This window comes from Bombus affinis, chromosome 3, assembly GCF_024516045.1.
Source record: "Bombus affinis isolate iyBomAffi1 chromosome 3, iyBomAffi1.2, whole genome shotgun sequence".
Taxonomy (NCBI): Eukaryota; Metazoa; Arthropoda; class Insecta; order Hymenoptera; family Apidae; genus Bombus; species Bombus affinis.
Genome location: NC_066346.1, coordinates 16,486,301 through 16,511,893, shown reverse-complemented (window position 1 = coordinate 16,511,893; position 25,593 = coordinate 16,486,301). Strand labels below are relative to the sequence as shown.

The following is a 25,593-nucleotide window of genomic DNA, read 5'->3' as shown; positions in this document are numbered from 1 at the left end:
ACGTATTAACGTATAACGTTGTATGTTGTAACGTTATAATGTATAGCGATATATATGGTGTTACGATATAACTTATAACGTTATATAGTATTACCATGTAACGTTTATCGTTATACTATTACGTAATAACGCATAACGTTATATAGTGTTACCATGTAACGTATAACGTTATATACTATTATGTAATAACGTATAACGTTATATAGTATTATGATACAGCGTATAACGTTGTATACTATTACGTAATAATGTATAAAGGTGTATATTGTTACGTTATAACGTTTAACGATATATAGTATTACCATATAACGTACAACGGTATATAGTATTTTGTAATAACATATAACGTTATATATTTCGGATGTACGTCAGGATTGGGGGTGGTGGTGTTCGGTGAATCTTCGTTGAAATTAGCCATAGGTGCGGTGTAACAATAGTTGAGTTTATTGACACAAATTAGGGATATTACAGCGTCGATAGATAATCGCAAGGTTTCGATATTTGCGGCACTAGGACAATGGTCTCGGCTCCGGCAACGTTTCCGCGGTCAACGGATGCTGAACTTTACCCTTCGTTTGCGTCTAAGTTACACTGTATATTATAGCAAGGAGCAATTATTACGTATACGAAAGACAGGTCGATTACTGATGAGATCGCACTGGCGAGTGACTCTTCATCACGGTGACGCTGTCGAGGAAAACTATGATGGGTGTGCCTAAGGGCACGAGATCATCGGATTTGCGGAGAAAAGTCTTCGTTCGAAGGGTGAGGGAAATTGTCGTTGCTGTTAATTGGTCAATTTCCATGTTGGTGGTTAGAGAAAGATATTAGCTGTCCTTGGGGAATGTTGCTAGCGGGAAGCATCGTTCGTGGAAGGATAGATTTCTCTTGTCTTCCCGTAGTTGGGGCACGGGCCATTTGTCTATTTGAGAGACTTTGTGTAATTGAAATTTAATATTCGTAGCGGGTCCTCGCCCAGCTAAACATATACTGCGAAGATGCGTTGGCATCTGGCAATCGTCTTACCCGAAGGACAAAGTCTGCGTGTGGCGAGCCACGGGACAGAAATCGTTGAGATGTTTACCGTCGTGCCCCGTCCCAAGTATTTTTTTTATGGAAAGCTATAGAGTTACTTCATGCCTTTGTTAGATAAAACGTTCATCCCTTGACCGCGACTACGTTCGGCGACCGGTTGTCGCCTCGAGCCCGAGCTCACTATCATAAATTTCGAATAAGTACAGTCGGATCGAATTACAACAGTTTCTTAGTGCGGCTATGATGACATCTGGATTACAGCACTAAGGGTGTATCGCTTCAAAGGAGAGGCTCCGGTGTTCTTTCATCTCCGACACGGCCATTCTGATTATCACACGTCCTCGGGTGGATCTAAAATATTGGGTTTTCCTAACATTAAACTTGATATAACTGGTATTTTGTTCCTTTATAGTTTAGCTAATTTATATTGTACTGGTCTCTTTATGGCTTAACTAACTGTCCAAATAGGTCAAGGGCCCAGGTTAACAACAAAAATTTCGATCGGACGTTCAATGATAAAGTAGGGAGGAAAAAAAGACACAAAAGTCAGTATCATTACGGTTAGTATTCAAAGCGCCAGTTGCATTTTGTGAGTTACCGGTCAGACCGTAATGACATGACAGATCATTTTCGATTTCATACACGGATGAGTCTCATTTTGTTGGATCATATTACCGCACTGGGCGTGTGTGGAGACACTGAATGCGAGTACAGTGTATGGTGACACTGAACACGAGTGAATTGATGTAATAGGCGTGTATGGAGACACTGAATGCGAGTACAGTGTATGGAGACACTGAACACGAGTGCATTGATGTAATAGGCGTGTATGGAGACACTGAATGCGAGTGCAGTGTATGGAGACACTGAACACGAGTGCATTGATGTAATAGGCGTGTATGGTGAGGTTGCCAGTGTCACGTCGGAGACGCAAGAAATCACGAAACCGATAGATCGCCGGTGATCTTGTGACAACGACCATACCCAAATAAAATAAATAAATAAAAAAATCCTACAATGTTAATATTTATAATCTAATATTAAGATTATTATATTATATCGTATTAATTGTTATATTACAAGAGGAAAATTAGAAATCAATCTGGGAATATACGTGGAAGTTACAAGCGAAGCTCCAAAATAACAACTACGTTAAATATTTTTTGGCAGGAAAATCATTGGGTAGAAACTAGTTTTTATTTAAACGAAAGCCAGTTTTCAATTTCTCCAAAAGCGATACGATTCAAGAATTTTAATCGTTAATAATTCTGATTATGAATAATCATTACGAACGATTCGATTTGTTCCTCGGTCGCTCGATAATAATTTTAGATCATGGGAATTTAATTTGAAACAGTAATCAATGGAAGTTACCTGAATTTTTGTTCGGTTATCGAACAGTGACCATTATCAAGGAAAACCGAATTTTGCTTTGGTTACCGATAACCATTATCGATGGCGAAATTGATTTTCGATTATCGCCAAGCAATATCGATGAAAAAAATATTTTCTAGTCACATTCGACTATCGTCGATATTTATTGACATTGCTGATAATCGGTTTTCACTGGCAACGTAAAGAAGCCTAATTATAAAACTGATATGTTTTATTAAGCAAAGAAAAAGATACGAAAATGTACGAAACAAAGCATAAGATAAAAGATATCACGGTGCAACTGTTAATAAAAATATTCTACTGCGATATCTTTCATCCTATTCGTTTCATATATTTTCATATCTTTTTCTTTTTGTTTGCTCGATAAAACACACAAGTTTTATGAATAACTGCGAACACACGTACTATTGGCTTGTTAACTAGGTGATTGCGGGTTTTGTCATTAGATGATATTGACAAAATTCGCAATCACCTAGTTTCCAACCCAATAATTATCAGTGACGTTAATAACGATTGATAATATAGCCAGTGATAATTGACAATGTAGAGCAAATTTTTGCCATCGATAATGGTCATCGATAACCAAAATGAAATTTTCTCGCCACGGATAACAGTTACTCGTAACAAAAAAAAAAAAAAAAAAAAAAAATTATTTTAAAAATCCGGTCATTTATGTTGGTTATTGGTAACCAAACTGAAATTTCTCTCGTCGATAACGATTACCGGCAATCAAAAAAACTTTAATCCGTTTTAACGGTTATTCGCGATCAAAAATTTTTTAATTAAAAACATCAACCTTCATATCGCAACTTTACAAACTTCTCTTGTAACAGTTATGATGTCTTGTAATTGTAACATTTATGGCAAATATACATTTAGCGAAAAATTAGTATACAGCATGAATAGAAGTAGTCTTAAACATTACAACTGGTGATAAAGATCGTTTCGCTAAATATCGTGGCTTAACACAGCGAATAATTGACTGCTCAAATATTTTCATCGTCTTTGCGCGACGAATATTTTATGTAACTTCTGGATACGGTTTTGCAGAGAAATTAGAAATTTTAGAAATTTCACAATCACGTATAATCGTGGCTCGTCGTGCTGTTAATGAAGTTTCTAAATATTTCGTGTAATATAGAAAAAGTGAAAAGTTTCTAAGAGTCTTCGAGTATCTTCGTGCGTCTCTGTGTGCGTATAATCGAGCGTCTTTAGATCGCGAACGTAGATCGAGGAAGAAATTGCGCGTCTTTGACCGGTTAGGCGGAGCAAAATTGTACGTTAAGAGATTAAAGACTGACACTTGCCAGGGTTACGAGTCATCTAGAAAAATAAGCTCCCGTAGAATATCACCTGAACGCCAATTTTGTCTCCGACTACGAGCACACGTAGTCCTATTACGCTGTTCTCTAGGGGGAGACGAGTGGAGAGCGAAAGAGAAGGCAGAGAAGAGCTCTCCGAGGAGCATCATATTAGTTTGAGAATTTTCTCATAAAAACAGGCTGAAATTTAAAGTTGATTTGAAAGTAGAGATCGGTTTTAGAAAGGCTACCGGTTCGATTGGATCTCAGGCTGAAAGTTTCATCTACAATTACATCTCAAATATTTGTGCAATTTTATATCTTCTTGCGTGTATTGCGTATGCTAAAAATCCGCAATTTTAATTATCACGTTTCGCACGAGACCAGCATTCGCGCAAATACTTACGAGCGAGAATTTATTCAAACAGTATAAATCTAATCTACAGTAATCTACAGTTAAAACTACCTAGAATTTATTTTATAATAATATGGCGTTAATTACCGTCGTTTCGGCACTTGCAATTTTTCGAGAAGAATCGCCTCATAGCGTTGCACAAACGATAAACAATTAACATTGTCGTTATCGAACTCAATTTGTTACGAACTGTCGTCGCATTCGTGCAATTTATATTTAGCATAAACCGTACGCTTAATACAACCTTACGGTTATTAGCAAATTCCTTGTTAGCATATTCCTTATTAACAATTATTTCTAGAAACGAGATAACATTTGCTTGCCGAACTTATCAGAATATTTGTCTTTCGTTCGTTTGCGTTTATTAGCTGAGCGTAATTCTCGCAATGGTAACGCTTCTCCGGGTTCTCCAGTTGCTGTGTATGATATCGTATAAAAGATAAATGCTTCGGTGAAGAGTAAATTTCGAAAGAAACTATTCGTTAATTTGCCAAGGATTCGTATTCTTCTAATTACACTTGCTAGCCAAGTGTAACTACCACAATCGATGCCAATAGCCCAAGTTCGATCGTAACAGGCGGATCGTTTCTAACTAATTTTACGTAGAACGTTCTGATCGATATTATAGTCGTCCCACTGAACCAGTTGTTCGCGTTTATCGCGTCGCGTCTTAAAATCGGGCAATTGTCTGGTTTGCATGATTCGTTCGACGAACGGTAACGCAGCTGTACGCACAGAAACCGATAAATCAGCTCTACAAACTGATTAGACCTCTCGTTTAGAAAAACGGTGTAAATGAACATAAACACGTTTGTACGCGAGAGCCCATAGAAAGGAAATTCCGCGTACACCGGCAGAAACGACTAGCTTAATTTCAACGACAGCATCGTTTCTGAGAATTGAGCATTCATCGTTAAACATCAAAGCGTTGGCTTTCAGAGATGTACAAGTTTCTGTATGGACGGTGTACACACTCCTGCTCGGACAGCCGAGGAGGACGGACGTGTCTAGACGGTCGTCCTCTCCAGGTATAAGTGAATAGTGAAAAAATGCTTCAAAGTAATAGTGCTGCAAAGTGATAGTGAGGAGGAAATAAAATAGCAATGCAGATACCAACTATAAACATAGCAACAAAAGGAGAAACATATTATATAAAAAACAAACAAATTAACATGGAGACAGAAGAAACAAAAGAGCATCGGGGACAGGAAGATAGCAATTCAGAATATGAAAGATACTACCAGGACGAAAGCTGGAAGCTAGCGAAGGCTAGCAAAAAACGCAAAACAACTACAGACATAAGTGCCATAGGAAACCCAGCTACAGAAAAGCAGCGATGGCTGCAAGAATTACCATTAAGCAACTCCTTCAGCTCACTAACGGAAGAAATAGACGCTGACCCCATAAATAAAACCACAATCCAAACAAATCATATTACAAAACCACCACCAATCTTTGTTGAGGCCCAAATAATAGACCCGCTCATCGATCTACTAAATAATCTAGATGAGAAAAACAACTACACAATAAAGCAAACAAAATTGGAACAAGTAAAAATACAAACAAACACACCAGAAACATTTAGGAAAGTTATAAAAGCATTAAAAGAAAAAAATGCTATCTACCACACGTATCAGCTTAAAACTGAAAGGAGCTATAAAACTGTCATAAGAGGATTGCATCCTAAAACGAACATACATAAACTAAGCGATGAGTTAGCTAAAATTGGTCATCAAACAAGAACAATAAACAATATAACAAGATTCGACACAAAGCAACCATTACCACTATTCTTAATAGAACTGGAACCCAGAAACAATAACAAGGAAATATATGATATCAAACAAATACTAAACACAATAGTAACAGTCGAACCACCACGACACAAAAAAGATATACCTCAATGCATGCGGTGTCAACAATACGGACACACTAAAAATTATTGCAACAGAAGCCCAGCTTGCGTCAAGTGCGCAAAAAATCACTTAACTATACACTGCCCATATTCTGGAAAAATAGAAAAAGTTAAATGCTACAACTGTAACGGAAACCACCCAGCAAGCTATAAAGGATGTGAAGTAAGAAAACAATTACAACGTAAACTGTTCCCCTACGAAGCAGAACAATCACTAACACACAAGCCCAACAGGACAGCACAAATCCTGAAATAATTCCAAGTACAGAGCAAGCAACAAACACCAAACCTATCAGCACCAACACCATTCGTGGTCTAAGCTATGCTCAAATAACCAGCCAATCAACACATACACACAACCAATACCACAGCAATAGTAACAATGACACTGCAGAAATCAAAGAACTGCTCAAACAATCCATAAAGAACACCGAAATGCTAACCAGAATGATAAGCGAACAAAACGCAGTACTCAAACAGCAAACCCAACAAATCACAGTCATGCTACAACTAATTACAAACGTGCTAAGCAAAAAATAAAAACGGACACTCTAAAAATAGCAGCCTGGAACTCAAGCGGCCTACAACAACGGGCCCTCGAAACTAAAACATTCATATACAATAATAATATAGACATACTACTTGTCTCAGAAACACACTTCACTACAAAAAGCTACTTGAAAATACCATACTACACCATATATGATACCAAACACCCCTCAGGAAAAGCTCACGGAGGGACAGCAGTGATAGTCAGAAACGATATCAAACATTATCTACACAGCCAAGTTAACAAAGTATATTTACAAGCAACCACTGTTACAGTTCAAACTAGCAGCAACTACTTCCAGTTGTCAGCAGTATATGTGCCCCGCGACACAAAATAACAACACAAATGTGGGAAGAATACTTCCAGGACCTAGGGGACAAGTACATCGCAGCGGGAGACTACAACTCCAAGCACACGTTATGGGGGTCAAGAAACATTACACCTCGAGGCAGAACACTGGAAAAATACATTAGAAATAATAACCTCAATATATTATCCACAGGAACACCGACACATTGGCCGACTGACCTGAACAAAAAACTAGATCTTCTGGACTTTGCAGTACAAGGGGACTAAACACAAATAAACTAAAAATAACACCCAACCTCGAGCTCAGCTCCGATCATACACCCATAATAATTGAATACAGAAACAAACCAATACACTATAGCAAACCAGAAACACTATGCAATAAAACCACCAAATGGCAAACTTTCAGAGAAATAATAGAAAGCAAAATAAACTGCAACATCCCGTTAAAAACTCCTGAACACATAGAACAGGCAGTAGCAACATTGACAGCAACTATTCAAGAAGCAGCAAGGACAACCACTACACCCGAACCAACCAGCAGACAAACAATAACAATCCCGCAAGAAATACTCGACAAAATCAAAGAAAAAAGAAAAGCAAAAGCAAAATGGCAAAAATACAGAACCCGAGAAAACAAAAAACACTTAAACAAACTTGCAAAGGAAATAAAAAACAAAATAAAGGAGCACAACGATAACGAATTCGCAAAGTTCATAGGGACACTGTCCACACACGAGATCACCAATTATTCACTATGGAAAGCCACGAAAAAAATAAGGAAGCCAATAATACCCGTCCCGGCAATCAGAAAAGCAGATAACACATGGGCAAGAAGCAACGAAGAACAAGCTGAAGAATTCTCCAACCACCTCTGCAACAAATTCACACCACACATTATCAACAACAGCAACCTCAAAAGTCATACGGAGGAGGATCCACAAACCACTACTACCACAGCCGACAAGGAATACAACATAGCTAAAACATCGGCACAAGAAATTAGAAACATAATTGATAAATCAAAAAACAACAAAGCGCCAGGAATCGACCTAATCAATGGTAAAATCTTGAAAAACCTTCCACCAAAAGCAATAAGACTAATGACAATAATATTCAATGCAATTCTAAGAATTCAATACTTCCCCAAACCATGGAAATTAGCACAGATCAAAATTGTACATAAACCAGGCAAAGACCCGCACCAAACTGCATCTTACAGACCAATATCACTGCTTCCAGTATTTTCCAAAATACTGGAAAAAATAATATATTGCCGGATAAAAACAATAATAGAGACAAAAAAACTAATACCGGATCACCAATTTGGTTTCAGAAACAAACACTCCACGATAGAGCAAATGCACAGGCTTATAAACGAAATAATAGTAGCACTAGAAAACAAGGAATACTGCACAGCCCTCTTTATAGACATAGAGAATGCATTCGATAAAATTAACCATGAAGGTCTACTACAAACAATTAGGAAACAATTCCCGGAGCAAATACACCACTTAATAAAATCTTACCTAAGCAGCAGAACCTTCGTAATAAAAATCAAGGACACACATTCTCAAGTTAAAGACATCAAGGCCGGGGTACCACAAGGAAGCGTCCTAGGCTCAATACTATACACATTATACACGGCGAACATACCAACAACTACCAACAGCACAGTATTGACATTCGCGGACGACACAGCTATACTAGTCAGGCATACTAACCCAGAAACGGCAGTCAAAATACTACAAGAACATATCATAAAAATAGAAAATTGGCTACAAGAAAAACAAATAAAAGCAAACCCCAATAAATGCAACCATATTACATTCACGCTACGAAAAAAGATACCACCAAACATCCTATTGAACGGCACGCATATAACGCAAACAAAGCATGTCAAATACCTAGGACTCCACTTAGATCAAAAACTCACCTGGAAACTACACATCAAATCGATAGTAGAAAAAATACAGAAAACAAGGAGACAAATGCATTGGCTAACAAGCCAAAAATCCAAACTAAGCACAGAAAATAAATTAAAAATATATAAAACGATCATAAAATCTGGACGTACGGAATACCACTATGGGGGACGGCAGCAATGAGCCATATAAACAAAATAGAGGTAATACAGGCTAAAATCCTCAGAACAATAGTAAACGGATCTTGGTACGTCAGAAACGAAGATATACGAAGGGACCTGGGAATGCCAACGGTCAAGGAAGAAATTAGCAGATACTCCGAGAAATACAAATCAAGAATAGCTACACACACAAACCGGCTAGCTGCGGAAACATACAAAACCATAAATATAGACAGAAGACTAAAAAGGAAGCACCCAGCAGACCTTATAAAGGACATAACCTAACAAACACGAGGATGGTACCCCGCTGGGGGTAGGCACCAACATGCTAATTTAACCGTTAAAAAATTCCACCAAATGTCCAAATTGGACAAATTGTGAATTTTAATAAATAAATAAAAAAAAAAAAAAACGTTGTACACGTCAAACGTTCCTTGATTCGATGAAATGCAGCCTCTACTTTGCTCGATTTGTCACGGATTAGTTGCACCGTGCAAGCAAGGTTTATGCTTAGACTTCAAAGTACCGAACATCGATAAAACACAACGCAGGTACGTGTTCTAAACGATGACACGAGCTTCCAAGTTTTCCAAGGAAAAATTGTTTCCCGCGGTTTGCGCGGTGGCTCGCGCTGCTATTCCAACGTTCGCAACGGAAAATTTTTTCCAAATGCGCATTACGCGACACTTTCCGAAAGTTTGTTAACGCTGTAACGAGACAGGAACCGCTGCGAGAATTATAACAGTGAAATTTGAAACGAAACCGACGATGCAGATGGAAATTACGTTATTCTGGACATTTACTTGCGAACGTAGTTTATTTAGTATTAGTGAAAAATTAGCACACGGTATGAAGAATAGTTTTAAACGCACTATTAGTCTCAAAAACGATCTCGCTATTTACCGTGGCTTATCGACGTAGCGAACAAAATTGGTTTTCCCAATAATTCGATGATCTTTTTTCCGATACTTGTGTGATACATTTTCAAATCTGTTCCACATTTTGCACGTATAATAATAATAATCACCATAGTTTTGTCTCGTTACAGCGCCAGTGAAATTTCGAAATTATTCGGTGCGATATACCCAATGGCTTGAGAAAGCGTTCCAACGTTTATCACGGAATGTTTTCACGAATGTGCGATGCGTGTCATGCGAGATATTTGGAAATTTCGCTGGTGCTGTAACGAGACGCGAGTATTGTATTGGAAAAATTTGAAATGGATCGGAAAATGTATATGGAAGTTACAGGACCTTTCTCGAAAATTATCGACAGTTCAAATATCAGGTTGTACAACAAAAGAGTCTTTCGTTTTATAAGAAAATAATAGACGCACGACGTTTCTTGTTTCCTTTATTTTATCGAACTACGTACGTTCCATTTTGTTCTATTAAGGTAAAGACCACGACATTTGACAGATTAGCTGTCGTGTTTGTATAAAGATGCATTGTCGTAAAAGACATATTCGTAGAGGAAAGACACTTTTGGGGCAACCTAATATTTGGCTGAACCTGACAAAACTGTACGCTTGTAATAAATAAAAAAAAAGCCTGCTACGCCCTTTCGATCATTTCAGCTCGAGTTATGTATGGGTCGACCCAATTACGTTCTTACAACGTTAGAGGATACCTTCGTTTTGAAGAAAATGAAAAAAGATCGCACATTTTCGTTTCAATTTTCTTGATTAAACCTCTTCTCCCAACGTTACAAATATGTTTTATTATAGTTAAAATAGGGACAGACTCGAAAGTACAAAAATTGAAGAGTCGCAACTGATGTAACGAACATAATCACGATAGTCGTGTCTCGTTACAGCGTTAACGGGATTTCAAACTGTTTGGCATAATACGCGATCCTACGCAAAATTTCCGCCAGCTCAGTGAAGTTTCGGCTATCCGAGTCTCGTATTATACGATGTGTTTCCAGCTTTCTCCTAACTGCGCGTTTTTTTTTCGAAATTTTAACGCCGGCACCGCGCGAACAAAGTAAATAGATTAATTGAACTTTTAATCGATCAAATAGTCAACTAAACTGAAACGCACGTACGATGTTAAGTTATCGAAATCAATTTTACGATTTTACCGTACGAACGCCGGTATCATCCGACCTTTCGGTATTTTCCGAGTTTTCTATTGTTCGTGTGATACGCGTCACCTCGGAACGATCATGATTATTCGAACACTTTCGCAAGCCATAATAAGATTACAGAAAAATGTACTTTGCTGTGAATACACGTTTCATCGGAGGAATCGAAATTTGTACAGGACGATGTAGCGTCGTTCGAACGAAGCTGCGATAGACTTAAAGTTGGGCTGTACAATTTCTAGATTTATATTAATCCCATAGAACGAAAAGACCCAGAGCTCTATGAACGTTCTAAGAAAACGGATCTCCTTCGGCGTAAATGGCGCTCCTTATCGGCGAACGGCTACAATATCCTGAATCTTTCTTTTCGACGGTTTCCACGTCGATCGAGAGAAACTATTCGTCGAAATGGACTATCCGTGGCTGATCTATTACGGCAGAAAGTGAAAAAGAACGTAAACGAAGGAAATGGCCGACATAAAGGACGATAACTGTTAATTTAAACGTAATAGAACGAAAGAATACGATGTATTCGTTAAAGGATATTTAAGACAATTTAAATTAAAATCGATTTTCACACGACGTTCTTCGATTTTTTCCGGAACCAGATTATATCTATGATAACGTTTCGATAATATCGTTTTATGCAAAAGAAAGCCAATTATATGATTGAAAGAAGAAATTTGGATCAACGTATGGATATCCTCCTATTTCGTTGCACGAGTTGCGAATAACCTGTCGAATAATGATAAAGATAGAAACGAATATGACAAAGGCATAACGAAGGAACTAATATTCAGAATTTCGTGCGTTTAATTCCTCGAAAATTGCACTTTTAAACGCATCGGTCTCGCAGTTCAACCTGCCGGGAACAAAGAATTTTATCGGAAACATCGTTCTAACATTTCAATTTTACAAACGTTTCGCTCTGCTTCGTTAAAAGCTGCGCGTATTTGGTAGATAGAAAATTATGCACATACGTTAAAACGTATAACGCGCAACAGGCAAGGATATACGCGTACGCGCTGCAAACGCGTTAAAAGCGAAAAATATCGCTGAAATTATTTTCCCATAATAAAGAAATCGTCGGGCCTCTTACGAATACAAAAGATAATTCGTTAAGATTATAGTGTCTATTAATTTTACCATAACGAGTTTAACAGAGCTTTCGAAACTAAAAGCTTTATCACAGACGATAAACCCTTTGAGTGCTGAATACTCACGGCCTATGTCGTCCGTACGGACGGCGCGTGTCTAGCGCTGACGATCGGTGTGGACGGAATACTTTTTCGTTAGACTGAACTCTGTTGATTAACTATTCAATGCGCAAATCGTAATAAGTTATAGCAGTTTAAATGATTAAAATGAAAGAGATTAAATGATTCAAGAGCGTTATATTTTAGTTATTTTTAATTATTTATTATAAACATTGAAATTTACAGTTAACTAGAATTTGCGTAATAAACTAGAAAACTAAATTTAGTAAATATGTGAAATCCCTAGAGTTCATGTAGGATAGGGATTCTTTTTGTTTTACGGGTAGCACGACAAGCTGTGTTTAACGGAGAGATCGATACGGACGAGCAGTTGAAGAAGTACGTGTTCCCCAGACGGACGGACATAGAGTTACATTAGAGAGACAGACAAGGTTATAGAATAGTTGTTTAAGATTGTAAAGACTGAAGATTTAAGATTTAAAGACTGAAGAAGAAAGATCGGTAGCTCAGGACGTTCAGGTAAACATTGCACCAAAGACTTATAATTTCCCGTTTAGATAATCATCGTTATTGATTGTTATAGACGCATATTAATTTCTGTTCATTTTTTTATTTTATCAAATCATTTCATAATAAAAAAAACTCGATTTTCAGACTTCAGAATCGATCCCTGAATTATCCCATTATTGAACCTTATAAATCGATTTTCGCCACGTCATGCCGCTGAGAGTTAACCTACGTGTCGTCATGACCGAGAACGCGAAAGGGGAGAAGATAGAGAGTATAAAATATACAGACAACAAATGACCTAATAGGAATATATTTAAATATATTATGCAAACGTTGGACAACGTTATGTTTTGTTAAGCTAACAGGATACACTAAAAGTCCATTATCAAGAAAGGGGATGTGGCCCGTTAGCAAGTATGTTCTTCTCGATATGACCATCAGACAGTACCTGTGATGCGGTTATCCCGGAAGTACATTGCGGAGTCGGTAGAGAGCGTTTCCTGACCTCTCGCCAGGGAGACGATAGATGAGGATTTAAGGGTGTCGAATCGGGATCCATGCAACGCGGAGGCGACTCGTTCCTTCGCCCTTCCTCTTCCTCTTCGCCCGATGTGCATTCCTCTATGACGATTTGAGGCTCGCCATAGTTTGCCACATTCACATTCGGGCTGCACAATTGTCTTCTCATCTTGATTTAGAAAACTCTCACTTGAACATAAATAAAACGTTTCTTCGTTGAAACCGTATCATAGTGGAGAACGATCGAACAGTACAAAAGAATGAATAAAAATAAGTCACATTTTTATTAATTTTCTTTTGTATCTAAAAACAAATCTGATAGATTCAAAGATACAAGATCTTCCAATCTTCCTTTATTGCACGTACGAGCAGTTGAAGAAGCACGTGTTCCCCAGACGGATGGACAGAGAGTTACATTAGAGAGACAGACAAGGTTATAGAATAGTTGTTTGAGATTGTGAAGACTGAAGATTTAAGATTTAAAGACTGAAGAAGAAAGATCGGTAGCTCAGGACGTTCAGGTAAACATTGCACCAAAGACTTATAATTTCCCGTTTAGATAATCATCGTTATTGATTGTTATAGACGCATATTAATTGTTGTTCATTTTTATATTTTATCAAATCATTTTATAATAAAAAAACTCGATTTTCAGACTTCAGAATCGATCCCTGAATTATCGCATTATTGAACCTTATAAATATAACACGAGTTAATAATTTAGTTGTGTGTGAAAAATTCAGTGCTTGGGAAAACTAAAAAAACCAGATGTAGAGTTTTCTTACAAGTGGTGACCACTTCAACAATAACGAGGTACTATTGGCATTTGTTTACTGCCGTAAGGAATGCATTTATATTTATTTCACACAAACGTAATAGTATTACTTCTGCATAGGTGTTCGGAAAAATTGAAAAACCCATACATGCGTCCTTAGTCCATGCCGAGCACTTACAGAAAACGCATATATATGTCCTTAGTCCACACCGATAGCTTTCGCCAGACACCTATATGCGCCCACAGCACTCAAAAGGTTAAAACACTGTTCTTTATATCATTTCCCTATTTATAGTTGCGATATCGGGAATAACTTTAGACCGTTTTAAACGTCGTTTACTCGATTAAATCGCGCGTAACGATATTTGTCGTGGAATCTCGCAAAGAACGTAAAGCACACGTAACGATTCATCGATAAATCGGTTAACGACGTTGTTACGATTACCACGAACACACCCGTTAACGATATTTTTTCCATTTTTAGGTTGTTCGCGAACGAAAGAGAATCGTCTCGAGAAAGAAAAATCGCTTATAAGTATTTGAGCACATCGAACTTTCAACGCTCGGTAAGTATTCGTAAAATCCTACAAAAGTATTACAGCCATCTCGATCGTTTAATTCGATTAAAAACATTTTCGTTTTTAGAGAATTTATTCAACGGTAGTCGTTCGATGTACTAGGTTGTCCGAGAAGTTTCTTTCGTTTCATAAAATGATAATAGATGAGCAACAATTTCTGTTTTATATCATTTTATCGAATTAGGTGCGATCCATTTCCTTATATCTCTATTATTATGTTCGTGCATAATTCGATAAACTAATATAAAAGAAAGGACATCGCGCGTCTATTATTTCTTTATAAAACGAACACAACGTATTAAGTTGCCCGAAAAGTGTCTTTCTTTCGCAAAAAGAATTTTTTACAACAGTGCACCTTCGTACAAACGTGAAAGTAAGTTTGTGAAATATCGCGGTGTTTATCTCAACAGAACAAAACGGATCGTACGTAATTCGACAAAATAATATAAAAGAAGGAACGTGCGTCTATTATTTCCTCATAAAACGAGAGAAACTTTTCGGACAACCTAATAGTAGCGGTACAGCAAGAATAACCTTTCAGAGGCGAATCGTATAGAACGGATAAAAAGAAAAAATAGGAAACTAGGAAAGTAGAAAAAAGTCGGAGATTTCATGCGAAAACGGAGAAGCGCACTAGCGCGCGACGAGTTTTCCAAGCGTTTTATCTACGACAAATGCAAACACCATTTGGCTGAATATCTGACAGCACAGGCGGTATGACCCATGTTGAACCATGTTGATCGAAACGACGAAAGGTCACGCGTTAGCCTGCGTTGACAAAACGGTGCCACTTGAGTGGAATCATGCGATTTCTCTTACCGTATCGTCGTTTGATCCTTCCGTCGATTCTAATGGAAAATTGAAATTTCATTTCTGTTGCTTCTTAACAACACGACATAACGAGAAATCGAACGACTCGTTGTTATTTCATTTCGCTCTATCTCCTCGTTTTATTTATACATCTTTCGAAAAGCTATCGTCGATAGCGTAAACAGTTAACCGCGTTTCATGAATTAAACAGGTCGAGAAAAATGTTAATCTCGGTGTGTTTCATCTGTCGTATAATATAAAACATTACCATTTACCATAAAAATTCCAAATTTTAGTAAGAAGCGCTAAGAATGTTATTTAGTGGTACGTTCGCTTTGTCAGTAAAACTGAAAAATTTGATTTGTTCCTTTGTTATATCGGTTATTCCCTGTACAACGTATTCCTTTTTATAAACTCAGTTGATTATTTTCACCGATATATCGGCTATGCCCGAATTGTTTACGCAATTTTGTCTGCTTGCAAATTGAGTGGATGTTTTACTGCGTGTGTCCGGTATTCCCCGATAACGATCGAAATATAATACAGAAAATATAATGCGATTCAGTTTTTTGGTCGAATGTGTGTTGAATAAATTATCGAATATGCAATTCCACGAACACGAGCTTCGAAAGTTGCTCCACCATCTACGAGTTCAACCGTAAAACCTACGCTTCCTATCAAAAAACATTTCCCCAATTTTATACCAGTTATATCATTGATCGAATCCACTTCACGTTGCTGGTGTTAGATTTGCCAAGTGCCACTTTGTGCGATATTCTGTTTCGAGAAATACCACACTGGGAGGATCCACTGAATTTCTTCTATCTTTTCACATTTTTCTTGTTTACGAATTTTGTTATTTTGTTACAATTTTAACATTTTATGTGGGAAATAATTCATTTTTTCGAAGAAAAATGTAAGCCATCGTCATTTTGGTTTAACGTCGTCGTAAAACTTATAACAGGAACACGTAACACATTTTCTTTGTGTTCGACGTGTATACTCGTCGTCGTTTATTTTTATTTGCATTTTATTCACGTTGATTTCTAAAACTAAATTCCACGGTTAACTGGTTAACAGTACATCGCGCTTCGTGAATATTTCAATTCACTCTTCTATGCTAAGGAATCGCACGAGTCATCTGATGCGTCATTCGTCTATCATCTGACACGGACGAAGAAAGGAAGAATTTCTCGAGATTTTACGCAGAACGAAAATTTGTTTTTCGATATACGCTACAATTTTGTTCTTCTCATAGAGATTATACGAGAAAGTAAAATGTACTATTGTTCGTTTTATTCCGCGCGATTCTCAACTTTTATAATCTCGCGTAACGTAACAAAGCATTGCAAAAAGAAATAAAAAGGTGGAAAAGTAAAAACTGAAAAATATGTTGCACGTAAAAATTTCTTATGATTTCTCTTCAAACTTTGAAAATTTGGATTCAAATTAACGCGATATAGTATCATTTACATGTACAGTTTAGTTGATAACAAACTAACAGCAAACAAAGCAATGTTTATCGCTGTTTTACGAAATTTATTTATTACACGACTTATATTTGTGTGACTTTTTCTTCGTAATTTCTTAATTGATTGTTATTCTGGGTGTTTAGATATTTTTCATTCTGTCCACAGTTTCCACTCGGTCGTATCTTCAATTCGTTAACAAACTTTCTCGAGTTTGAGGAAAATATGAGAGAACCGTTACTTTATATGCAAGTTTCTTTCTTCGAACGTTAAAAGTTCGAAATTTTCTTCAAGCATCAGGAGTATTTTCATTTGTCGAAACGAGGACGAAATTGGGGTATAAAACTTGGCGAGCGCTGCAGCATCGAGAATTAATGATATTGTGCTTCAACTTAATTTATCGCCATGAAAATGCTGGTCTGCACTTAGTCGACCACGAACTTTTACTATTTCGGACTTTTTCCTCCTAATATTTTATATTGGGTTGGCAACTAAGTGGTTGCGGATTTTATCATTAGGTGGCACTGACAAAGTCCGCAATCACTTAGTTGCCAAACCAATATTATCGTTCCATCTGAAACTTCTATTATTTAAAGCATCGTATTAAACCTTGTGTCCGAGTACAATGTTTCCAGTAATATTATACAGGTTGGTTGGTAACTGGTGGTACAAACGGAAAGGAGGTGATTCTACGCGAAAAAGAAGTCGAAAATATAGAATAAAAATTTTTCGTTTGAGGCTTCGTTTGAGGCTTCGTTTGAACCCTGTATGTTGGGTTGTCCGGAAAGTGTCTTTCTTTCAAAGAGACGTCTTTTTCAACGACGCATCTTTATACAAACATAAAACCTAATCTGTCGAACATTGTGATCTTTAGTTTGATAAAACAAAACGGATCATAGGTAATTCGATAAAATAATATAAAACGGAAAATGTGCATCCATTATTTCCTTATAGAACGAAAGAACCTTTTCGGACGACCTAATAGTTTCGTATTGCCATAAACGGAGAAAATTCGAACTTTCTAAGTAACGTAAACTAAAACTCGAAATTCGTTAAAGTAAAATTGAGGAAAAATCAAATATTGTGCATAGTAACTTTCTAAATTTTTATGTACAATGTTCGTCGTAATAATATCAACGATAGAATATAATCAGAAGAGTACGCGTGCGATAAATTCGATCGTGCGTTTAAAAAGAAATAAATGAAAATTTCAATAAGAACGTAGTTGGCAATTTAATAGAATTTCAATAGAATTTCAATAATGGACAAGAATTTCGTTATTTGTCCGGTAACGTCGTTGTGTCCATTTTCGTAAAAGCCAGATTACGATTGCACGTTTTTCTCGATTCGAAGCTTCGTCGAGTTTAATCCGGCGACCGGTTTAGGCTACAGTATGTTTCAAATTTCCAGCCCTTTGTATGCAGAAAAATCATTCGACCCGATGAACCGCGTGAAATGTAGAAGTTCACTGATTCAGCGAACGAAAATAAATCGCATGTAATATTAAATCGATATCGTCGACCTGAGGGCGAACTTTCTCTTTGGAATCTCGTATCTTGGACTCGAATCAAACTTTCGAAATTCGATATTTCCACCGATTCAATGCTACTCGTATGACTTTTTTTTTTTTTTTGCGTGGGGAGGGGAAAATGCTATTACGCATGCCCAGTGACCCGCATCACTGGGTTATGTGGGAGTCGGTCGGATGTCGTTGCCATACCCACTAAAAACCCCTCCTCCTTCTTCCTCCGCTTAGAGGGCAGACAACCCCGGTAAAACCTGTCGGCAGTCATCAGGGTTGTCCTTTCGTGCCCCGTTGTATCTACTTCTTGGGGCAGTTACTGCTCATGTCGTCCTCTCAGCCAGTTCAGAATACTGGGCTGGTCTCCTTCTGCGGTTTTTCGTTGTTTCATGTTCTTGCCCTCATTGCTCCGCGTAGTTGTTGTTTCGCTCGTTCTCCTCCTTGCCTCTTCCCAGGCCCTCGCTGTCACCCTCCTGTGACACATGACGGTCTTGCAGAATTGCCTGAATTTATTCCAGCTCTCGTCCTTGGCGGTCACCGTGGCGATCAGATTGCCCACGTCTATCTTCCCGCCCAGAGAGTTCTCCGGCTCGATCCTTCTGTCCGTCCACTTCGGGCACGCGAAGAGGGCGTGCTCTGCACCGTCGTTCGGGTCTCCACAGTCGAGACAGTTGCTGTCGCTGTCCCTGCCAATCCTTTTCCTATAGACACCGAAGCTCCCATGCCCGGTTAGCAGCTGCATGGTGTGGTGTCCATCTTTTTTTTGGTAAATAGCAGCGCACTCGGTATTGGCTTCTTTGTGATATTTTCCTTTTTGTAGTTGTTCCACTCCTTCTGCCAGTCCTCTTGGGCCTTCTTGCGAATCGCCTCCAGTTCGTCCTTCAGCTTGCAGCCGTCATCCGTGCCAATCCTGGACCCATGGATCTTGTTCCTCTCGTAGGTCTCTCCGAGCATCTTTATCTTTATGTAAATCGGAAGATTCCCGGTCAACACGCAAAGTGCCGTGTGGGAGATGGTACGGTATGCCGTCGTTGTTATGCACAGGGCCGTTCATTGTGCTCGTTTCAGCTTTTTCCTGTTCTTATCGGTATTCGCTGCTCTAGCCCACACCGGTGCTCCGTAAGTTACGATGGACTCCCACACATTGTAGTAGAGCCTACGAGCCAAGCTGGGCGGCCCGTTGATATTGGGTAGAATTCCCCTAAGGGCTCCTATTAACTTGTCGGCTCTATTACACACCATCTCGATATGCGCACCGAACCTCCGACTGGAGTCGATGACGACTCCGAGATACCTGATGCGATCGACCGTTTCGATGTCCGAGGAGCCAAACCTGAGTTTCACCACTCTCGGCACTCGCAAGCTTGTGATGAGCTTGACCTCCGTCTTTTCTCTCGCCAAGGTGAGCCCGACACTCATGCACCAATCGTTGGCGATCCTTAGCATCGTGTTCACCTCGGCGGTGGCCTCTTCGTTCCTCCCGACGGAACATGTGATGGCCAGCTCATCCGCGAAGGAGGTTGCTCTGAACATTGGCATGTTGTCGAGTCTCTCGAGCAACCGGTCGTATACCAAGTTCCACAGGAATGGTCCGAGGATGGATCCCTGCGGAACTCCCGCCGCCACCTCGTGCTCCACCGTGCCGTGCTGGTTGCTCACGATGATCCTCCTTCCGGATAGGTAACTGCCGATTAGCCTTTTGACCTTCCATGGCAGCTTCCTCTTGTCAAATTCCTCGTATATGCTCTTCCAGCTGAGCGAATTGAAGGCATTGCTAATATCCAGGGTGATCATCACGCATATTACCATCTTCTATTTGCAGATGTTGGCAAACTTCATCACCTGCGTGATGGCATCTACCGTACTCCTCTTCTTACTGAAGCCATATTACCTCCGATGGAACAGGTCCATTCCGATGCATCTCTCGATGATCTTCTTAAAGCATTTTTCCCAGATATTGCTCATTGTTGGGAGTATGCTTATCGGCCGGTACGCGTTAGGGAGACTGGGATCCTTTCCCGGTTTCCTTAGCAGTATTACTCTGGCCGTCTTCCAGCAGTCTGGGATCCTTCCTGATTCGGTGATGCCGTTGAACGCCCTTGTCACGAGCTCGCTCCTGCGACTCGCTACCAGCTTCGCGATCTCGCCGGGCACGCCATCGACTCCTGCAGCCTTCTTGGTGTTCATTCTTCCGGCGGCATCGACGACATCGCCTTCGCCGATGGCGACGCTGAGGCTAATATCTCCTTCTTCTTCGGTCTCTGCCTCTTCGCGGCCCTCATAATGGGGGGGTCCGTGTCCCAAGGTGAATAGCCTCTGTAGGACTGCCTTCACCATGTCGATCGGCATGTCGTTGGTTGGTCCCTTGCTTTTACATTTCTTCATGACCGTGCGATAGGGTTTGCCCCAAGGGACACTCTCCAGTATCTTGCAGTATTCTGCCCAAGCTGTTTTTTTGCTGCGGACGATCTCCTTTTTTAACTGCCTTCGGATCTCCTTGTAGGCGTTGACGAGGGGCTCGGTGTTGCCGGCATTCTTCTTCCTTTCTCTCGTCACCTTCCTGAACGCTTTGTGCGCCAGCGCTCTCAGTTCCGCGATCATCGGGTTCCACCAGTAGTTCGCGTACTTGCGGCTCGCCGCACAGTTCGACTTCCTTAGCATCCCTTCGCACGTATCTTCGATGCTCTTTTGCAAGGGCTCGACCCCATCCGCTCCGATAGTCGCGTTGAGGTCCTCCTTCTTCAGTATGTCGTCGAATCTGCTCAGGAACTCCACCGGCGACATGTCCTTGGTCACGTACCTGTAGAACTTCGATACGGTCCGGGTCTTCCTAGCCTTAAACCTGTGGAGCACGTACAGATGGTCCGAGGCCGAGTATTTGTCCAAGACAGCGCATCCGGCGTGTATCTCGCTGACCTTGTTGGATACGCTTATTATGTCGGGGAAGCTCGTCTTCCCGTTCATGAAGAAGGTGTACTTTTCCTTGAGCCTCAATGGAAACACTCGGTGGCCGCTTAGTGCCTCCATTAAGACTCTCCCTCTCTTGTCTGTGGTCGATCCTCCCCAACAGGTTGACTTTGCGTTGAAGTCTCCGGCCACGACGACCTTGTCGTGTCTTCTAGCAACGCTCTTCGTCATAGTCGACAGCGTGTCTATGTATTTGGAGTATGCTAGCTTATTTATGTTGGGCGAACAGTATCCGCTGAAGCAGAAGACGTCGCCGACGCGGACGCCCACTATCCCGTCGCTCTTGACCTCTGTTGTTTCATCAGGCAGTTTGCCATTGAGGAGTGTGACCCATATCGAGGTGTCTCCTTTGGTGTCATTAAACCAGTGCGGTAGCTGCCTGTTCGGCTCGGAAATTATTATTATATCCGGCCTAAGTTCGATCGCGCATTGGTGCATCATGTCCTGCGCCAGCTTGCATCTGTTGAGGTTTATCTGCAGTATCCTCATTTATTCGCTGTCAACCGCCTTCTATATTCTGGACAAGCCAGGGATCCTGTTACGTGGTCAAATTTCACTCCTTTCTCCTTGCTGCAGATGCAGCAGCAGGGTGCGTTGACGCAGGCAGCTATCGTGTGGTCTTTGGCTCCGCACTTCCTGCAAATCTCCTTTCCAGGGCTTATCGCCGTGCATTTGTTCGCGATATGACCGAACATGTGACATCTGTAGCACTTTACTACATTGGGTAGTGCCTTTATCGAGGCTATCGTCAAGCCGGTTCTGATCTTCCGGCTCGCCCACTCTTTGGCCAGATAGGCTTTCGGCATCGTCACTATTGCCGATTGGGTGCCCCACTGCGCCATTTTTAGGGTCTTTACTTCGACCTCAGTGATTTCGCTTATGCCCAGTTGCATTCCTATCACACTGGCTAGTTCTTCCTTGCCTACGAGCGGGTCTATATCCCTGATCTCTACGGAGGTCTTGTCGCGCATTGGTAGCGCTCTCACCGTGCCTCTTAGCGCCGTGTTCATATCCGCCGCGGTCTTTTTGGCGTTGCTACCTGCTTTCAGCTCGATCAGAATGTCACCTGTTCTGGTCCTCCTAATTCCACAGCTCTCTTTTAGGGTCTCCCTTGCCCCCATCAAGTCTTTGTAGGCCTGGATCCACTCCTTGTCTTGCTCTACTTTGACGAGGATGGCTTCTGGTCTGTTACGTATCCTTTCGGTCCCTCCGGCCTCTTTGGCTTGTCCAATGCCGCCCTTCCTGCGTTCGCCTTCCTGACCATACTCGTATGACTTTGATATTTGTCGATACACCCCGGTACACGTGTAACGACATTTGCGACTTCGACGCATGGAAAATCCGTCTCGTAAAATGTGCGCTAGCCTGTGCTGAACTGACGAATGATTGCCACGTTAGAACGAAGTAGCTTCAATAAATAATTGATATGCAGCGACATAAAGAAAGTAGTGGCAAAGTAAAAATTTTAATGTAAATCTTTCGATGGATTCAAAGGCGTAATAAAAAAAGGTAATAAAAAGATTTCGAAGCAGAACTAGATTATTTGAAATTCTCTGACGAAAATGCTACGATAGAAGGTCCTTTAGTGCGGAAATTACGTTACAGAATTTTTTCGAATGGAAAGAACACAATGTAGTTATTGATTTTGAAGAACGTTCCATAAAATATTGAGTTACTTAAGCTGCTTATATTTTGATTTTTGTAAATAAGCAAACGCGTATTGTTTATCATTTTATTGTTAATTTATTTATTCCATCTTTTCTATTATTCGTTATTTAATATTAAACATTACACTTATTTTCTTAAAGTTGATTCATATAATTATCATGCTTTCCTTTATGAATTAATTGAATGTTAACGCGTCGCGTAATTTATAAGTATTAAGAAAAATCGTTTATTCGAGTACATTATTCACCTGGTGTAATGTCACTCAATTAAGAAGCACGAAAGAATATATTCTTGTTCGATTTATCACGAAAAATAAAATCTTGCACGTGTGTACAAGCTGTTGGTTTCATCCAAAAACTACGATGCATGGGATAGAGAAACTGATATATATGCAAATGCACGTAATATATAAGAGAGAAACGTATGTACGAGTCCATAAATCGAAGTACGAACTGAAAAGGGAAATTTAAATTTTATCGAAAATTCTACTTCTAATCGACGTCTGCGTAAGATACGAGGACTAGCTGTTGGCGAGATACGGAAGCAATTTGTAGGTTCGAAGGGGAATATCGAGAAACTGGTGGAATACGCGAAGCTGTCGCCAAATTTTAACGTCTAATAACTTCCAATGGCTGTCTGATATCCGCACGGTAACATTTCCAACGAAATAACGAGAGCGATTCGCAAAAGAAAATATCGACTCGCAACATTCGTTCTGGGCACGTGCTGCGTGAGCGCGTCTGCGTAATCCGTTTTTAACGGGCGAAAAAGTCAGTGTTATTGCTAAAGCGAACGTACTAGGAAAAAAGTAGCGAAGCGTAGAACTTTAAAAATAAAACAACATTTTTCCACGCTATATTCCTTCTGATATTTACGAAGCCTTCGTGTGCCAAAAGAATCTGACATTCTAATGTGACAATAAACAGGAAATCTTTTAAGCAAAAAGAAAAGAAAAATACATATATCTCGAGTTCTCATTGGGATTAGGGGCGTGTAACGAATCTTCATTTGGATTAACCATTGTTGTTATACGATATGGATAGTATTTACTGGTACCGACATGATTACAGTACCGATATGGTACAGAGTTTGACAAGTAACCGTGGCAATTAGATACTCGAGATGCCAATGACAATGATCTTAGGTTCAATAACGAATCCACGGTCAAAGGGATAACAAATACGTCTTCTTCCAAAGTCTAAGTCGTACTGAGCTTACTTGTCCACAATTCAAGTCTAACTCAACTTACTTGTCTACGATATAAGTAGAACTCAACTTACTTGTCTACAGTATAAGTAGAACTCCCTCAGTCCAAATGGAACTACACTTATATACTCGTCTCTGTACCCCTCGGGTCAACTATATTTTTAAGGAGATCTATACAATTACTCCATAGCTTTGTTAGGTAAAAACGTCCATGCCATGACCGTGGCTACGTTTAGCGACCAGTTGTGTCACTTCGAGCCCAAGCCTACTGTCATACATCTCGGGTAAACATAGTCGGATTAAATCATAACTACTTCTGAGTTTTATTATTTAAGTGCAGCTGTAATAAAAAGTCTAGACTAAAGTATTGGGGGTCTTCCCAAAAATTCCAAAAGAAAGGCCCCGATGTCCTTTTATCTCCAACATGTATATAGGAGAAATGAAATAGTATAGTAATTTTTTAATTGCACACTAAATTAGTATTAAATTCCATACGATATTTTCAAAGATCTTGTATCTTTGAATCTATCAGATTTGTTTTTAGATACAAAAGAAAATTAATAAAAATGTGACTTATTTTTATTCATTCTTTTGTACTGTTCGATCGTTCTCCACTATGATACGGTTTCAACGAAGAAACGTTTTATTTATGTTCAAGTGAGAGTTTTCTAAATCAGGATGAGAAGACAATTGTGCAGCCCGAATGTGAATGTGGCAAACTATGGCGAGCCTCAAATCGTCATAGAGGAAAGCACATCGGGCGAAGAGGAAGAGGAAGGGCGAAGGAACGAGTCGCCTCCGCGTTACATGGATCCCGATTCGACACCCTTAAATCCTCATCTATTGTCTCCCTGGCGAGAGGTCAGGAAACGCTCTCTACCGACTCCGCAATGTACTTCCGGGATAACCGCATCACAGGTACTGTCTGATGGTCATATCGAGAAGAACATACTTGCTTACGGGCCACATCCCCTTTCTTGATAATGTACTTTTAGTGTATCCTGTTAGCTTAACAAAACATAACGTTGTCCAACGTTTGCATATGTTGGGAATATGATACATTTACACTGTATGTGAATGTGTGTGTAAGCGTCAGAGGACGTCCGGGTCTTGGTTGAGACAAAAGACAAGAGCCAGTCGTTAGAAGTATCTGGAAGAGTCGGTTGACAACAAGCGTGCGTGCGAGTAGGTTTTTGAGGTCTTAAGAGTATAAAATATATGTATAACAGTTGTGTGCTAAATAAAGGGAATTATTTGTATT

At 39.7% G+C, this 25,593-nt stretch overlaps 3 protein-coding genes across 19 annotated transcripts in view; 1 reads left to right on the top strand and 2 right to left on the bottom strand.

Annotated features, from left to right (window-relative positions):
- Nucleotides 1-25,593, bottom strand: part of LOC126914696 (uncharacterized) — a 733,243-nt gene that overhangs the window by 187,209 nt on the left and 520,441 nt on the right. The window lies entirely within an intron of this gene.
- Nucleotides 1-25,593, top strand: part of LOC126914788 (uncharacterized) — a 415,880-nt gene that overhangs the window by 298,402 nt on the left and 91,885 nt on the right. For 2 of the 8 annotated variants that reach the window (XR_007709802.1, XR_007709801.1), the window contains exon 5: nucleotides 24,991-25,250. The exons of 1 other annotated variant lie outside the window; for it this stretch is intronic. Coding sequence is in view for 1 of the 7 variants with exons in the window: in XM_050719207.1 (XP_050575164.1) it covers nucleotides 25,011-25,250 (240 nt within the window). In the remaining 6 variants the exon portion in view is untranslated. Of the gene's footprint in view, nucleotides 1-12,962; nucleotides 13,150-24,691; nucleotides 25,531-25,593 lie in introns of those variants that run through there. 5 more of the 8 variants (XR_007709799.1, XR_007709804.1, XR_007709800.1 and 2 more) reach the window with 5 other exon arrangements.
- The window catches only part of LOC126914740 (uncharacterized), a 100,078-nt gene that overhangs the window by 37,183 nt on the left and 37,302 nt on the right, over nucleotides 1-25,593 (bottom strand). The window lies entirely within an intron of this gene.